We start from the raw sequence: 18,485 nt of genomic DNA on the forward strand, positions 1-18,485 counted from the left end.
TTAATCATCCATCCATTGAATTAACAATAAGTTCCTACAATATAACATCAACTTTAAAGGGAATGAAAAATGCAAAGAGAAGTGAAGTGGATTAGCCATTGAGGTTATTTTTTGGAGTGGGAATGCCTACTTGGGTCCCTTTATTTTTACTTTTTTTTTTTTTTTTTTTTTTAGCACAAAATTCACTCTTTTTGGTGTACAATTCTATGATGCATAAAGTTGTATAACCACCACAACAACCAAAATAAATAAACAAAAATTAAGTTCTACACCACCCCACAACTCCGTAATGTTACCAGTCAATAATTTAGTTTTATACATATTGATTGAGTTGGAGGTATCTGAAAGACACTGGTGAAAATGTTCAGTAAGAAGATGAAAAATGTGCCTTAGGCTTTGGAGAAATCTGTGCTGGAAATAGAAGTTTAGGAATTTTTGCTGGTATACTAGGCAAAAGTTATGGGAGAGAGACTGCCTGAAACACAAACAAGGGAATTTGAGGATGACCTTTAGAAACATCAATATTTACGTGGCAAGTGGAAAAAGAGGAAAGCGATATTATAAAGGGAAGACAAGACCACAGAGGCTAAAAAGAAAACTTTCTGAAAGGGAGGGTGGTCAATTGATGGTGGCAAAGCACATAACAATACCAAGTTAGCATAAGAACTGGAAAATATTTTGGCACCTAGGAAGTAATCAATCACTAAATTTAATGAGAGCAATTTCACTGGATGGGGCGTAGAGTTAATGGGAAACTTGACAAAGGATAAAATTTAGAATAGTGGTTAATGAAACATACCAATTCAAGGGAGGACAGGCATGAATATGGTTACAAGTTGAGAAAAGACAACTTGTAATGATAAAGCCAGAAATTACTGTTAAGAACATACAAGATAAAATGTATTGCATAAAAAATAAGATTCATCTCTCTGAGTTGGAGATGCTTAGTAGTAAAAGCAAGCACAGAGCTCCTTGACATTTACCCAAGTGAGTTGGAAACTTACATTCATAGAAAAATGTGCACACGAATATTTATAGCAGCTTTATTCATAATTGCCAAAACTTGGAAGCAACCAACATGTCCTTCAGCAGGTGAATAGATAAACAAATTGTGGTACATCCATACAGTGGAATATTATTCAGTGATAAAAAGAAATAATCTATCATGCCACATTAAGACATGGAGGAAACTTAAATGCATATTATTATGTGAATAAATTCAATCTGAAAAGGCTACATGCTGTGTATTCCAACAATAAAACATTCTAGCAAAGGCAAAACCATGGAAGCATTAAAAGGATCAGTGGTTGCCAGGGGTTCAGGGGAGGGTGGGAGAAATGAATAGGTAGGGCACAGGAGATTTTGAGGAGAGCGCAACTATTCTATATGATATTGTAATAATGGATACCTGTTGCATCATTATATATTTGTCAAAACCCATGGAACGTACAACACAGAGAGTGAGCCCTGAGATAAACTATGAAGTACAGTTAATAATAGTGTATCAATATTAGCTCATCAATTTTACCACGTGTACCAAACTAATCCAAGATGTTAATTATAGGAAATCTGTGTGTGAGAGGGGTTAGATAGGAACTCTCTGTAGTTTCTACTCTTCAGCAAATCTAAAATTGTCCCTTAAAAAAACAAACACAGAGATGTAGGATAGAGAAGGATGTTAAAAATAGTTCCCCCATGCTGGATTTTGATTTTATTAATTAGCAGGAGTAGGTATGAATGGGTATCACTGAGCAAATGTTCTATCACATTCTAGATATTATAATCCAGAATGATGGGGTATCTCCTTTTTTTTTTTTTTTAAATTTTTTTTTCAACGTTTTTTATTTATTTTTGGGACAGAGAGAGACAGAGCATGAACGGGGGAGGGGCAGAGAGAGAGGGAGACACAGAATCGGAAACAGGCTCCAGGCTCCGAGCCATCAGCCCAGAGCCTGACGCGGGGCTCGAACTCACGGACCGCGAGATCGTGACCTGGCTGAAGTCGGACGCTTAACCGACTGCGCCACCCAGGCGCCCCTTTTTTTCTTTTCTTTTTTTTTTTTTTAAAGGGGTATCTCCTAATTGAGTTTCCCTAAACTTTCAGTGTCCAAGTGGCAAGTGACCAAGTGACTACTGACGTAAGGAAAATAGTCATTGACTTTCAAAATATAGATGCCTATCACTGGCATCTCTATCACTGATAAATGTCTTGAAATTTTATTCATACCTCAATCTACTACTTTATTATAAATCATGAGATTGGTATTGAACCACATTACATGTAATTTTAGTAAATATGCCCATTTAAAAAAAATCAGAAAGAATACACTCTTGAAGAAAAAAATAAAAATGTATTCACTCAACAGCCTGTTTCTACCAGAGTTGTAAAACACCTTAAAAACAATCTTCAAATTTATGCACAATTATAGGAATTAGAAAAATGCACATTTAAAGACACCCTGAATTGTCAGGATCCTATTATTTATGGTTTAATTAACTGTATGAAAAGAATCCTAATTTCCAATCTCTGATAAGTTTCACTGATACTTCAATAGGCCTGATAAAACCAATGGTTCTCAAAGTATGGTAGACACCTGGAAGTCCCCAAGTCCGTTCAAGGAGATCTATGAGGTCAAAACAGTAACACTAAGATAAGCATGCTGTTTTTACCATGTTGACCTTTTCACTGATGTGTACAAAAGGAACTACGGGTAAAGCAGTTATGGCTCCCTAACATGAAGGATGGCAGTAGAAGCAAACCACAAATAACCACTGTAGGATTGATTCATTGCTATACACTCAGTAAGAAGCTACGTTTACTTAAGAATGTCCTTGATGAAGTAGTAAAAACTATGAATTTTATTAAGTCTCAAATATACATCTTTTGAGTATTCAATGGGATGAAATGGGAAGTAGGCATAGGGCACCTATGCTGCATACCACACAGCATATGATTGAAAAACTGAACTGGGAGCTGAGAAACCCTCATTTATCATGAAACACCATGTTTACTTGAGAAAGCAACTGACAGAGGTGTCTGGCTGGCTCAGTCAGTAGAGCATGCAATTCTTGATCTGAGGGTTGTGAGTTCAAGCCTCACGTTGCGCCGAGAGTTTACATTAAAAAAAAAAAAAAAAAGAAGAAACAGAAAGAAAAGAACAAAGGAAGGAAGAAAAGAAGAAAATGAATGAACTGACAAACAATATTCAGGCAGTTGTTAAGTATTTTCTCAAAAATGAGCAAAGGAAATCTGTAATTTCAAGAACTAACAGTATTTACTACCAAAGGTTTAAGAAACAGATTTTTATAGAAGTTAGAATTTTAGAAAACTTGTATCTGCTATTACTGTGAACTTGACGGCTTCCCCATACCTAAAAAAAATTTCTGATGAGATTGGTGGTAATATTAACAAACGTGATTTCAAAAATATTGTATAATGAAATGTGTCAACATTTGGAAGATCTACGTAACGCAGTGAATCAGTATTTTCTAAATGACTAATGCATGATGTTACAAAATCACATATGGGTAAAAGATCCATTCAACCTGCAAGACAGACTAATGGACTGCAATGTAAGTGAGTACTAAAAGTTCATTTATATGGTTTCAGATTCCATATTGCAACTAACCTTTAAGAAACAATTACTCATTTAATTGTGTAGTGACAAATAAGAATATCCACATTATTTTTAAAATACTTTTAAAATCTTTCTCCCTTTTCCAGCTACCTATCTGTGTGAAGCAAAACTGTTTTCATCTACTTCAATCAAAACATCAAAATGCACTGAATGCATAAGCAGGTATAGGAACCCAGCTGCCTTCTATTAAGCTAGATATTAAATACATTTATTAAAATGTAAAACAACGCCATTCTTATTTTTTTGAAAATAGTTATTTTTAATAAAAAGGTTATTTATGTTGGGGTGCCTGGGTGGCTCAGTTCATTAAGGGTCTGACTTCAGCTCATGTCATGTTCTTGTGTTCATGGGTTCAAGCCATGCATTGGGCTCTGTACTGACAGCTCAGAGCCTGGAGCCTGCTTCTGATTCTGTGTCTCCTTCCCTCTCTGCCCCTCCTTGCTTTCACTTTGTCTCTCTCTCTCAAAAATAAAATAAAATAAAATAACATGTTACTTATGTTAACATGTAACAAACTTACTGTTAAAGCCTATTAATTACTAAATATATTTTAAGTATCTCTTTTGTATTTCTACAATGGTAAATGTTGATAACTATAATCCACAGAAACAAAAGCTGTTCAGGATCCTCAATAAGTTTTAAGAGTGTATAGGGTTCCTGAAACTACTAGAATAAACTGTTATCAGAGTGACAAAGTTACCTAAAAATAAAACCATAGTTCCTAGTCAATGACTTAGAACATGATAGTAAGAGGCTAATTTGATACTTGATACAATACTACAATTAGAGCAAGTCATAAAACAATTTCTTGATATTTAACTTACAAAGAGAATTCTGTTTTACTAATTTCAGTTGTGATGTAGTCAATTTTTCTCCTCGCTGGCTTTTATTCTCTTCATCACCCTCCTCATCTTGAACTACAAAGTCATCAATAATATAATCATCTCCATCTTCATCATATTCATAATCATCTTCTTCCTCCTCATCATCACTTTCATCACTGCTTGGGCAGGATTCCTTTTCAGAGTCCTAATTAAATTAGAACATACCTTTCAGTAAATTTGTACTTTTAAATTGTCAGTATGGATATAAAATTAAAAGATTAAATCTTAAACCAATGACCCATGGAAATTAATTTCATATTTTAAGGTTAAAAAAATCTTGTCGTGTTAAATGTCAAACTTTCAAATTAGTAAGAAGGTAATATACCTCGGTAAATGATGTAAAATGTTTAAAATGGACATTAAGATTATAAGTAGAAGTTAAAAAGAGGAAAGACCATATCAAACAGTCTTTCAATTTGAAAACAGAATGATGAACTGAGGCTCACGATAAAACAAATTATATTAGACACAACAGTGCAATCAAACATGTTCAAGGATACTTGATTAAAAAAAATAAATTCAAGAATTGAGAAATAGAACAGACTCAGTACTTTTTTTATAAAAATTAAATACTTTGAAAAAAAGATTTAAAAACAGTAACAAAACCAATAGAATATAACACACCTCAAAATCTCTACTACTATTGCGTCTCTGACGAGATCTTTGTTTTGAGAGTTCTTTGAGTTTCTGGAATTGTTCTCGCTTTCTTGCAGCTAAAGTTTTTTCGGGTGTTTTTGGCTCCATCTCTACTGAAGAACATTCATCTTCAACCACTCTACGTGGACGTTTAACACCTACTTTTCGAACTAGGATATCACTGCTGTCACTCTCATCACTGTCGTACATAACAGAGGAGATCCTTTTTCTCTTCCCTCGCTTGATGTGTTCTTCTTCTAAATCCTCCTCTATTATCTGTCCAGTGTGTTTGTTGAGATTGTCATCCTCTTGACTGGAATGCTTTTCATGATCTGGTGAGTCAGTACTTCTAGGTTTGTTTTTGTTATTTTCTTCTTCATGTGTTGAACTGTTGCCAGTGTTCATGAGACGCTCACAGTTACTACTACCTTCACTTTCAACTTCAATTAATCTAAGTTTTCTTTCATTTTCGGGGCTTTTATTACTATCGAACCCCTTGTTACTATCAAGTTCTTCATCGCTGTCAAGCTCTTCATCACTGTCAAGGTCTTCATCACTATTAAGGTCTTCATCACTATCAAATAACTGTGAAATACTACTTCTTTTAGTCCGCCTCCAATCAACTCGAGATTTCTGCTCATGCTCTTGAGTTTTAGAATTTTTCCTTGTTTCGTGTCTTCTAACATGTACCATTTTCACTTAAGCTTCTACAAAATAAAGTTATTAGGAATATAATAATGATAATCAGATCACAACAATGAATGCATTTATGGTAAACTATATTTATTTGGTGTTATAAAATGGTTCACAACAGTATAAATCACATAAAATATCTGAGTGAAGATGGTAGAACAGTTATTCAACAAATAATTTATTGAACAGCTATGAAAAAACTGTAATGAACATCAATTTTGAATTATATCTTGCGTTGAAAGGGATGCACAGAAAAACCGTGGTCCTGTTCTCCAGAAGATTATCATCCATGGGTAGAACATACAAAGCTATAATAAGAAAAATGCAAGGTATTCATTTGGTCCAAATGAAAGATAAAAATAACTGCAATAAAATTATAAAGATGCAGGAAGAACAGTATAGCAAATGCTTCACTGAAGATTTAATTGCACAGATATGATCTGATAGACTTCTGAAGGACTGGTTATATTTCAACAAAAAGAATGACAGAAAAAGGGATTTCAGGCAGGTAAAAATGGTAAGGTCAAAACTCTGGCACTGAGAGAGAACATGGTATGTTAAGTAAGTGCAACTGAAAGGGTGTGAAGAAAGGCTTTATGCTGGAAAAGAAAGAGACAATTATAGAAAACAGGGTGGGGTTACCAGAGTCATTCATCCTTAGGCAAAGGATTCTAAACAGAAATGACATGAATTATAACATAAAGGATCAAAAATTTATAGGAAGAAAGTTATAAAGTACTAGCTGACAAAAGATAGCAGTGCAAAACTAAGAGATCACCTATCTACGAAGACAGCAGCTTCTATATACGTTAGTAAAATGGCAATGGCTTTAAACCACTCAAAGTTAAAGACAGAATATAATCCAATAAAAAACATTAACAATCCAAAATTGGGTGAAAAAATAAAGTTTCATGGTGAAGCAGAGCATGATATTGGGAAGAAAATAAATACTGTAAGTTACTGATTCAGAAAAGGGTGAACCCCACTAAAATTGCCACAAGTATATAATAAAGGAACAATTAGAGATAAGTAATGTAACTAGAAAAACAGTTAACACATATGAACTTTTGTAGTTGCTAAGGAAAATAGACATATGATCACAATGTAATGAAACTGACCTCATAATACATGTATAAGAACTTCAGTACTCTATTGAGTGCTATCTCCTTCAAAGAAATCACCTTATGTGGCTAATTATTCCAATATTTACACTATGGCATAAAATATTCTTGGAGATTTCTATAAAACTTAGTATCAGAAAATATATAAAAATATGAAAAGAACCACGCTCCATTTTTTATCCCAAAGAGTAGTTTAAATACCCATTTTGTTCATTTGTCTCAGTTATAAGGGACTATTAGCAGCTTCCAAAAATGAAATCCAACTTCAAAACTTGAACATTAATTACCATTACAGATATATTTTTTAAATATGCTGTAACTTTGAAGGTAAATCCAAAAACAGAATGCCAAAATATTTTGAGCAACGGCAGTATCACTGAATCAAGTTTATACCTTTCCAAGATGATTCCTTTTTTGGACAGGCAGGGGCATAAGTGGAAGAAATACCACTCATTTGACTGTACAAATGGTTATGTTTAAAGGCAACGTGACAGTTTCTAAAATGGTCATATCTCATATAAAATCAGCATAGTGGTTTCTAAGATCATACAGCAGAAATTTATAGTGTAGGCTGAAATGTGACTTTTTAAAATATTTACTTATTTTTGAGAGAGACAGAGACAGAATGCGAGTTAGGGCAGAGAGAGAGGAAGACACAGAATCCGAAGCAGGCTCCAGGCTCCAAGATGTCAGCACAGAGCCCAACGCGGGGCTTGAACTCAGGGGCTGTGAGATCATGACCTGAGCCGAAGTTGGATGCTCAACCGACTGAGCCACCCAGGCGCCCCTGAAATGTGATCTTATGACAGTAACCACTACAAGATAGATCGAGCATTGTAACAGCAATCTAACAAATTTTAGTCAACACACAAAATATTCTCTTAGTTGAAATTACACTTGGATTGCAAATTACAGAAGGCTTATATTAAAAATCAGCCAAGATGAGAATTGTGTGTAGTCAAAATTATCTTAAAAATCTCTATATTCCTCTTGAAACTATATATCATACTGCTTCACAGCAGGTCCATCCAGTTTCTTCTCCTGGTTATAAACAGATTACTATTATTGGTGTTTTGTGTGTGTGTGTGTGTGTGTGTGTGTGTGTGTGTGTGTGTGTGTTTAAGCACCAAACTGGGCAGCTTATATTGTGAAGCCATATAGTACAAATAAGTTTTTTTTTAAGCACATAGAGCTAAATTTGCATACACCATGCATGTGCATTACACTGTAATGTCTTTCTAATAAATCTGAACTGGGAGAAAGAATGAGAAAACATTTATGAAAACAAATGACAAATATGGCTTCAATAGATACACTAAAGCCAACTGTGAACAGTAGGAACATTAAATGAAAGATGATTTTATTAATATGCAAAAGCAGTTTCATGTACATTAGATGGTTATCTCACAAAACTATCCCATGTCAAAAGACATTTATCATATCAATAGGTGGCTTCTACAACAGCAGTAGAAATGATTAACAACGTGACACTGTAAAAGTATCTGACTGCATATGGTTAAGCTATTAAAAACTCTTATATGTATAGTAATTTTTCAGCGCATTTTCATGTTTTTAAATCCTGACAATGATCCTAGAAAGAAGATATTATCTACATTCAGTTATAAATATCAAAGCCAAATACGCAGAGTTCAAATGACTTACCGAAGATCATACAGCTTGTTAGTGACAGAGCAGGGATTAGAAACCAGTTCTCCTGATTTCCTGTCCAGTGCTACACAATGACTGCTGCCAATATTACATTTGTACAAGGTGGTAAAAACCATGCCTTTAAAAAGTCATTATTTTATCTCTCATTCATGCTAAATTTTAGTTTCATAGAGTTTACAAACATGCTTTTTAAAAAAACTATTTTTTTAAACAGTTTTTTTTAAATAGTAACAATTTTAGTGCACATGAGTTAGGCCAGTAACTTCTGGAAATTGTCCATCCAATAGGCAAGAAAAGAATGTGTAAAAGAAATGAAAATTTGTGACTTCCCTCTACCATCTTATTGATGACACTGATCACAAAATTTAAGGATTCCCCATTGAGTCCAAAAGTAAAAATTTCAAAAAGTCAGTTTCTAAGGAGAAAAAAAAATTATTTTGGAAAACTGTAGTATTGAATATTTGAAGAAACAAATTTTATTTAAATAAATCAAGTCTCATGTGGCCAACTGCCAAACTTCCAGGGTCTCTCCTCATATTTCAAAATTGCTGTCACTGAAAAAGAGGATAATTTAAATATGCTTGACTTCTCTTTTAAAATTATGAATACTTTTACAATGTTAGCTGGGGAGGGAAGAATGATGACAGAGGGAAAGGGTGAATGAACTGAACCTGAGGAGAGAAATGAGAAGGTGAAGCTAGATTGATGAAAATGACATCTCTTGGGTCATCAGAATTCACTCAAAAAAAAAAAAGAATCCATGCAATGGATGTAATTTCTTTTTGTATGCTGAGTATACACTCAATTTCTTGAAATGAGAATTTAATCAAGCTTCTTTAATAATACCTTACCTTTAGGCAAAGAGAAAAACAAAGAAACTCCAAACAGAAAGCATTAAATAAATGACGAAGATCAATACGATCACATCTTTGTGCTTCTATGTGAATATCACACAAAAGGCATATACAAAAACCAAAAAAAAAAGCATATACATAGCTTATGCAGTCTGCCAAAGAATACAGATTAAAGGTAAAAATCCATATTGTTGTCTCTCACACAGTCATTCTACAACTCAAAGGTACTTGATGATGCTACTTGAATTTCTCATCAAAGGAAATATCGTGTAGCCTAGGCTTTGAGGTTAATTTATCCTGAAGAAAAGATTCATTCTAGGAATCACTTGCCCTGTCAGGTGACAGTTTACATTTTTAAGGTTTGAAGAGCAATGGAACCCCAGGCATTACTTGAAATTTCACCAGAAGGGATGCATTCCTATTTGTAAAACAACACCCCTCTCTGACATTTCCTTTTATATGATAGTTTGGAGAGAAAACCTTAAGAGGCCAAAGAAATGGTTATTGAATGGCAGCACAGGCTCGGAGCTTGGCGCTACTAGAAGAAATCAACACGGCCTCTGCTTCCACGGGGCTCACAACCTGATGAAATTACTGGGAACACCAGTATAAGCCGGCATAATACATGACTTAAGGGCTACAGTGTTATAATTCTGATTACGTTCTTTTCACATTGCTGTGGATACATTTATCACAGTTCTTCCACTGGTAGAAAACAGGGCAGCACAACATGACAGAAATAAGAAATGGAAAGATAACAGAGAGAGAAAGATACTTCCCCCCTTTAGAATCACGAGCCAATGCTCCACAATTTCGCAGAGTGAATCCTGCCAGTTTCGCATCCGGGACCACTACAGTATTCATTAAAATCTTTAACCCTGAAGGTGGTTCTCTAACTCCAGCAGGGATGGGTGGCAGAGGAAGGATCCTCTCTGCAGTTTACACCAGAGTCATTTTCCGGATTACAAACCTGGCTCTTTGACGGGACGCAGGTAGCCAGCGCAGCACGCCCACCAGTCCGCTACTCTGCCTCAGGCAGAGGGGCACCGTAGCTGGGAAACCGGACCCTTAGACCGAACTTCACGATGACGTGCGCGGGACGACACAAACCCCCAGGCCCCAGGGGAGCTCCGCAACCCAACAAGGGTCTGGAAAGGCCAGAAACCCGCGAAACCACCACTCCAGCTCCCCACTACCAGCCCCGCCCACTTCCCCACCGCGGAAGAAACAAACACCGGGCCCGCTGCAGCTCAGCCCAGGGGGGCAGCGAGTGCAGAAAGACGCAGAAGGGGCTAGTCCTACCCACCCGGACAGCGCCCGCGGGAATTTTTTTCCCCCGCCTGCCGGGAGGCGCGGCTTCCCCGGCTCAGTTAATAAGCCATTAGCAGCCCGAGCGAGAGCGAGTCCCCGCCCCGAGCTGGCCCTGCACCGCCCCCGCGCCCTCACCTTTCAAAGCTCCTCCGCCTCTGCCTCCGCCTTTGCCTCCGCCCCAGGTACCCTCTCCAGACTAGCCACGCTCCTCCTCCTTCCGGGGACCAGGGGAAGTCCCGCCTCTGGGAGGAGCAGGGGGCGGAGCCGGCGGCGGGAGGGGGCATCTTCCGGGAGCGCGTGCTGGGGGAGGAGCGGTCGCCGCGCGTTAGTCAGGGATCGGTGCGGGTCCTGGTTCCAATTGAGGTGGGGAGAGGGGCCCGGCGGGCTGTGAGGGGCCGGGAGGACTGTCCAAGCTAAGCCCAGCGCGGGGAAGTGTGGCTTGCGGTGGAAGGGGTTGGCTGCTGGGGAAGCAATCAAACGTAGCCGTTCCCTTGGGGAAAGGGGCTAGTCCCCGACTCCGTGGCTCTTCCGCTCTCTGCTGTAACTTTGGGGTGTGGCAGGGGCTAGTGACGGACGTGTTTACCCTGGATCAGGGCTTGAAGGAGGTTTGTGGTCACGATGGAGTTATAGTCTTTATCGCGGCCACTGGGGGAATAAAACAAATGTTTGTAATCCGGATTATCCGCGGTGACTTGGGGCCTCTTCTACTGCCCATCTAAGTTAAAGGCCTGTTCCCTCAAACTTCCTTCCCTCTCCCCTTCCTCTGCCGTCTCATTGCCGGCCAAGCCCGTCCAGGGACGGGGTCAGGGTCACCAGGTTCCTGGTAAGGTTGAAAGACTGAGGCTGTAAGACTGCTAAAGTGGGTCTGTGTGAAAGAAGGAAGGATTTTGTAGATTGTTTCAGTGTGAGTGCGGGTCAAGGGCCTGAGTCCCACAGCCTCAGCATGTCTGGGAAACGGAAGCGGGTGGTGTTAACTATTAAAGATAAGCTTGATATAATAAAAAAACTTGAAGACGGAGGTTCTTCCAAACAACTGGCAGTGATTTATGGGATTGGTGAGACAACAGTTCGGGATATAAGAAAAAATAAGGAAAAGATTATAACGTATGCAAGCAGTTCTGATTCCACAAGTCTTCTTGCCAAGAGGAAATCTATGAAGCCATCTATGTATGAGGAACTGGATAGAGCAATGCTAGAATGGTTCAACCAGCAAAGAGCAAAAGGGAATCCCATATCTGGACCAATTTGTGCAAAAAGGGCAGAGTTCTTTTTTTATGCTTTGGGCATGGATGGTGATTTTAACCCCTCTGCTGGTTGGTTAACTCGTTTTAAGCAGCGGCACAGCATTAGAGAGATTAACATTAGAAATGAAAGATTAAATGGAGATGAGACTGCTGTGGAAGATTTTTGTAACAACTTTCGAGACTTTATTGAACGAGAGAACTTACAGCCTGAACAAATCTACAATGCTGATGAAACTGGACTCTTTTGGAAATGCCTACCTTCCAGGACTTCTGTGATCAAAGGTAAATGCACTGTCTCAGGGCACAAGTCAATTGAAGAAAGAGTCACTATCATGTGTTGTGCCAATGCAACAGGTTTACATAAACTGAAACTTTGTGTTGTGGGGAAAGCAAAGAAACCTCGCTCTTTCAAGTCAACTGACACCTCAAACCTGCCAGTCTCTTATTTCAGCCAAAAAGGTGCATGGATGGATCTTTCCATTTTCCGACAGTGGTTTGATAAGATCTTTGTGCCACAAGTTCGAGAGTACTTAAGATCTAAAGGCCTACAGGAAAAGGCTGTGCTCTTGTTGGATAATTCACCAACACATCCAAATGAAAACGTCCTAAGGTCAGACGATGGCCAAATATTTGCTAAGTATTTACCACCTAATGTGGCTTCCTTGATCCAGCCCTCAGATCAGGGAGTCATAGCGACAATGAAGAGAAATTATCGTGCAGGTCTTCTTCAGAACAACTTGGAAGAAGGTAATGACCTGAAATCATTCTGGAAGAAGCTAACTCTGCTAGATGCACTTTATGAAATAGCAATGGCATGGAATTTAGTAAAGCCAGTTACCATTAGCAGAGCATGGAAGAAGATTCTTCCTACCATAGAGGAGAAAGAAGGCTTGGACTTTGATGAAGAAGATGTTTCTGTGGCTACTGTGGCCACCATTTTACAACATACCAAAGGATTGGAAAATGTGTCTACTGAGAACATTGAAAAATGGCTTGAAGTGGACAGTACTGAACCAGGCTATGAAGTGTTAACTGACAGCGAAATCATCAGAAGAGCACAAGGCCAGACAGATGAATCTAGTGAAAATGAGGAGGAGGAAATAGAACTGATTCCAGAGAAGCATATTAATCATGCAGCTGCTCTCCAATGGACTGAAAACTTATTGGATTATCTAGAACAGCAAGGTGATATGATTCTGCCCGATAAACTGGTAATACGTAAACTTCGAGCCACCATCAGAAATAAACAGAAGATGACAAATTCAAGTCAATAATGGCATTTCATTGTTACCATTGTTTTGGTAATTGTGTTTGTAACTCAGTCTCTGCAGTATGGCTTACTTTTCTTTGTGTTCTCAATTCTCAGACACAGTCCTATGAAATAGAGATACAAAAATGTATCTGAAGTGGCTCGAGGAGTATGTGTTTTGCATCCTGTGTCTCTTCCCTTATTTGTACAGATAACTGGAAGCTGATTCTGTATAGATACAAATCACCTATACACATGTAGACCTGCAATTATCCCTTCTATTACAGTGGCATTTCCTAAAACTTCTAACAAAAATTATAGACAACTGAACAGATTGAGCACTTTCCTGAAATCTATAGTTCGGTTTATGAGGGCTGCCACAGTAATCTTACTTTGTGCTGACATCTTAAATGGTTATGTTTTGTGTATCTGTATACACTGACAGAATGAGAAATACCTATATTTTAGATTTCGGGTGATCTGTAATAATTTAAAGTGAAGTCCAATGTGAGGAAACTGATCTATGAATTATAAAAATAACTTAGACATCATACTTTTATTCTCTTGCGTTTGTTTAGGTAGCAAGAGGGGGAGAGTTTTCTCGAATGAAGTAAATATATAGGAATTGATTACTAAATTAGAAAACTACTTGAAAGTTGATATATAAAAGAGATATTCTGATCTATTTGTAGAAAACTGTGAATTAAAAATTTGGGGAACTTTAGGTTATTTATGAAAAGGGAATAAATAGGCTTGTTTTAATTGGGTCTTATGAATTGGGTAATTATTTATTCATGTAATTATAGTACGGATTTTGTAATGTTACATGTGGTGGTATGAACTCCCACCTATGTGGGGGAGAATCTTGGGAATTTATGTTTTTTTTACTGTGTACTTGGAAATGTCTGTAGTTTGAAAAAGTTTATCATGCCTTTCCTTTTTATTTGATATGAAAAGAAAAAGAAATGAAAGAATAAATTTTGTTATTATTTTTAACAAGCCATAGGTTGAGACCTGTTTTATGAAGAAAGCAGAAATAATTACGGAAAGTAATTTTAAGGAATTTTAAGGAATTTCATGACTTACTCTTTTGACAGTTGTAAAAAGGTATTTATTCCAGAATCCATTAGCAAAATTAAGTCAGAATTTTGCTAAATTTGCTTAGTAAATTTTATGTTTATTCAACACACTGAAAAGACTTTACACGTATGAATATTGGTTTAATTTGTAATTTAAAAACAACGTGAGTCACCATATTATTTCATGCTTTGGCCCTTAAAAAATAAAATGTCCTCTCTCAGTCATTTTTTTAAAGGTTTAACTTTTTTATTAAAATATTTTGCATTTTATAGTGCCTTTCTTAGAATTCTAAGACTTCAAAGAGATTTAGCTTTCCCTAATTTCTGTTATCTTCATGATATATGTCCAGATTTTTTAAAAAAGACTTCTGTGATTAGAACTGTTTAAAAATTATTGCATGAATTGCCTCAGGGCACAGAGGAAAAAAAGCATCAGAAGTTAACATACATCTTGAATTAGATAATTATACATTCTGCTATAAATTAAATTGTATATAAAATAATTTTTCATTTTTCTAACATGAAAATATGTATAAAAGCTTCTTGGAATTTCTGTCTGGGTTTGTTCAATTTTTAAAATTAATCTTGTCAGTGAAATTCAGCTGTATCATTGCCACCTAGTGGTAAAATGAACATTACTGTTAAGCTGTGTGGTTTTAAATTTTAATATCTAGTAAAAGGTTCACTGTTTTGTGGCCTTGAGTGTGAATCTTGTGACTCTTTCTCTAGCCTGTGAGAGACTGCTATTGTTTTTTAGATTTATACCTATTTGCTCTTTTCCAAAAGCTGGCAACATGGGTAGGCTACAGTTTGTTTTAGACCCTTTTATCCTTAAACATAAGTATAAACTCTGCCCGTTACTGAATATCATGTTATGTTCTAAACAATGTACTTGTATAATCCTCAAATTATGGTGGAAATACTGTTGCTCAGCTCATACTCTTAATTGCTGAAAATCACTTGGCTACAGGTAAGAATTTAAACCCAGGTATTTGATGACAAAGCCTCCACTTGTACTGTCCAACCTAGGCTAACCTCTTAACCTTTCCAGTCTTCAAATTTTATTTCTTGCCACCAACCTCCCTCCAGACCTGTAACGGATGTCTGAATTTACTTCTCTATTTTCCAGTGCACTTGTGGCAGCAACTGACCTTTCCTTTACTCTTTCATGAGGTTAGTCTTCCTTTTTCACTACTCTGTAGCTTTATTTCTGTTTATCTCCAACCTAATAGCATTTGAACTTGGATCATCTGTCTTTTGATTTCGGGTTAGCCATGCTCACTAAGGAGTCTTTCTCACATAAACAATTTAAAATCCACCATTGGGAAAATAAACAGCTCTTGCAAACATTTCTCTTTAGTTCATGAGACAATCTCAAAGAAATTTGAGGTGTGGGCACAGTATTATACCAACAGAAATCTTACTAGACCAGAGATACTGGAAACTGCTACTATCAAAACCACATGAGTATGTATGCACTCAGAGCCATACAGGTCAAAGGGGGAGACATGAGATGATATGGGGAAAGAAAGAAGGATAGGTTGAAATACAAGAGGAGTTGGTTAGAGAAGGAAAAAAAGGAAATGTGGGCTAAAGTGAGGTGTATTTTGTAATGATGTGTATTGCAGCATCGTAGTCCCAGGCTTAGTAGTGTGTGCAGCTCATTCATAGATGGTCCCTGCAATCTCTGCTTTTCTTTTTTTATAGAATGTTAAAAAGTCAGTGCCAAGTTAAATGCATGTGATCAGTAGTTGGGAATGGTTAGTGGATGATGACAGAAGCTATTTGGGTACTTCCTGTATGTGCTCCAAAGTCATCAATACTTAGTTCCCAATTCCTCTTCCCTTAATGTACTGTGTGTTTAGCTTTCTCATTCTCCACTAAGAAATTAGCCACAGACTTAGTTTTCTTACTGGTCTTGCCAGGTTTTCCCCTTGATGAGTCTTGATACAACAACAGTTCTCAGAAAACCAACCTGTACATTAAAGTGTTTCTTTAAACCCGTACTCCTAGTGGCCAAGAATTCTGTGGGAGTAGCTTTACCTGTAGGTATTGATAAAGTAAATTAGGAACTTGCTTTTTATGAGAGATTTGGACTTTTGGTGGGTGGTTGGTGAGTGAAGTAGAATTCTTTGCCAGGTTTAAATTTAAATTGTGAATCAAAAATTGGTAGAGTCTTAGTATATGCGTAAGACTACTGAGGGTGGTGGGTTTAGGAAAATATAAGAGGATGAATGGTTCTTGTCCTTAAAGATCTTGAAATTAATGTGGGAAAATGGTATTTGAGAAACAAAACAATACAAACCTATCTGTTTCGATTGTAATCTCATATAAAACAGCCAACATGATGTGATAGGGACTGTGTAAGGAGACCATCATGATTTATTTTACTTACTCATTTCTTCACTGACTTGTTTTTTGTATACCCTCTACATTTTAAGCTTTTCTTTGTTCTTGTTTTTTTACTGATTCTGAGTGACTTTATCCATTTCCTTTTCCTGCATGCTTATGACCCCAAATCTACCTCCAGTCACTGTTTTCAGAAGTCCAGATTTGTATCTTCAGTTGAGAAGCAGGATTTAAGTTTGGAAGGGAAATTAAAATTGTTGCTTTGCTTCCCCACTGTAGTAAACTCTTAGCATTCTAATGTCAGATCTACCTAGGTGGGCTAAGGAGCTAAAATAATTTTTTAATCGAATGCTAAACAAAGCTCATCTTCCTTGGTCTGAAATAGCAAAATAGGTCATTATTTTCTTATCTCTGTCCTCTTAGTTAGCCTTTCCTGATACACACACATGCCTTTGCCTCTGACCATTTGGTCCCACAGGCAGCCGTAGTAGTTTCTGTTTCTGGTATCCTGGTTGCTAGTCAAGTATCAAAATTAGTTTATCATGTTCCAACCCCTCACCTCCTTAAAAGGCCATCATTTGTACTCTTTACACCAACTTTATTCCTTAGAAATGTACTCTGTCTTCCCCATTTTAGGCAGCTGGCAACTTCACACAGTAACTAGTCTCATGCAATTAGAAGTTGGGTGTGAAAGAATGCCCAAGGGTGAGCAGTCATGGGGGACACCTAATGTGAAAACTTGTATCTGTAAGGCCTTAGAGTCCATGAGACTTGTAGTATATTGTGAAATGGTTTTTGTGATTTGTGTCTGTTAATACTATAAGATCAAGGATCAATGCTTTGCAGAGTAGTAGTCATTCAGCAAACGTGTACTCAGCAAACCCTAAATGTATACTTTCTGTGCATAAGACGTGTCCTAGGCAAGGTATGGGATACATGGATAAGACTATCCACTTCAAGAGATTTACGATAGAGAGAAAGATGCAGAAAAAGGAGTGAATTAAGTGTTACAATGCTGATGGAATGCAAAGGCAGGACTCCCAATTCTGATGTGACATAAAGAAGCACAATCTGATAGGAGGTGTGGAGTGGTAACAATTGAGTTGGTCTTGAAAAATAACTGAAATTTGCATTTCCCTTTTGTCTTCAGCCTGTGCCAAATGTGCTCCGGCCACATCATCCCCACATGAGAACACTGCTATAGAGCTACAAGATTATAGGTATTTGGTCTGCTGTCCAAATTATTGAAGGTAATATTTACAGAATATTTTTTACCACTATTCTAAATTACCCAGCCTCTGGTGGTTATTTTTCTGATGTCTGCTTCCTGATCACAAATGTAATGCCACATACTTGAGATTTTTATCACAGCAGCACCCCACTTCAAGGTACCCATTCCTCTATTGATCAGGGTAACTCTAGCTGATGAAACAAACCTCAGAATTTTAGAAACTTATAATAAATCTTTTTCAGCAGTTTTATGATGATAAAGGACTTGGTTGGAGTATAACTTTAAATAGTGATTCACAGATTTAGGCTCCTTCCATCTTGTGATTTTGCATTTGCTAGACTCTTGCAATCTCCTGAATCTAGTCAACAGATGGGAAAAGAGAGAACAAAGAATATACACTGCTTCTTAGAAACTTCCTTTCTCAAAAGTGAAATACATTATTTCAGTTCACATTCTAATGATGAGAATTAATCACCCGGCCCTACCTTGGTATAGGCAATGCTGGAGAATGACTCTCTAGCTAGGCAG

The 18,485-nt window shown here is 37.2% G+C and overlaps 1 protein-coding gene and 1 long non-coding RNA gene across 11 annotated transcripts in view; one reads left to right on the forward strand and one right to left on the reverse strand.

The window, feature by feature from the left end:
• The window catches only part of CCDC82 (coiled-coil domain containing 82), a 34,532-nt gene extending 23,476 nt beyond the window's left edge, over nucleotides 1-11,056 (reverse strand). For 4 of the 7 annotated variants that reach the window (XM_053900233.1, XM_019450165.2, XM_053900228.1 and 1 more), the window contains exons 1-3: nucleotides 10,941-11,056; nucleotides 5,147-5,865; nucleotides 4,463-4,667 (exon numbers count right to left, since the gene is read on the reverse strand). In XM_053900233.1, the coding sequence (XP_053756208.1) occupies nucleotides 4,463-4,667; nucleotides 5,147-5,851 (910 nt within the window). In that variant the 5' untranslated portion in view covers nucleotides 5,852-5,865; nucleotides 10,941-11,056. Of the gene's footprint in view, nucleotides 1-4,462; nucleotides 4,668-5,146; nucleotides 5,866-8,634; nucleotides 8,747-10,464; nucleotides 10,612-10,800; nucleotides 10,903-10,940 lie in introns of those variants that run through there. The other 3 variants (XM_053900230.1, XM_053900229.1, XM_053900232.1) reach the window with 3 other exon arrangements.
• Nucleotides 10,878-18,485, forward strand: part of LOC109267382 (uncharacterized) — a 53,510-nt gene continuing 45,902 nt past the window's right edge. For 3 of the 4 annotated variants that reach the window (XR_002080079.2, XR_002080082.2, XR_002080080.2), the window contains exons 1-2: nucleotides 10,878-10,987; nucleotides 17,877-17,976. This is a non-coding gene — a long non-coding RNA (uncharacterized LOC109267382). Of the gene's footprint in view, nucleotides 10,988-11,100; nucleotides 11,169-17,876; nucleotides 17,977-18,485 lie in introns of those variants that run through there. The other variant, XR_002080081.2, reaches the window with a different exon arrangement.

Source organism: Panthera pardus, unplaced genomic scaffold (assembly GCF_024362965.1).
Source record: "Panthera pardus isolate Hobbes unplaced genomic scaffold, ASM2436296v1 HiC_scaffold_12, whole genome shotgun sequence".
In the NCBI taxonomy this organism is placed as follows: domain Eukaryota; kingdom Metazoa; phylum Chordata; class Mammalia; order Carnivora; family Felidae; genus Panthera; species Panthera pardus.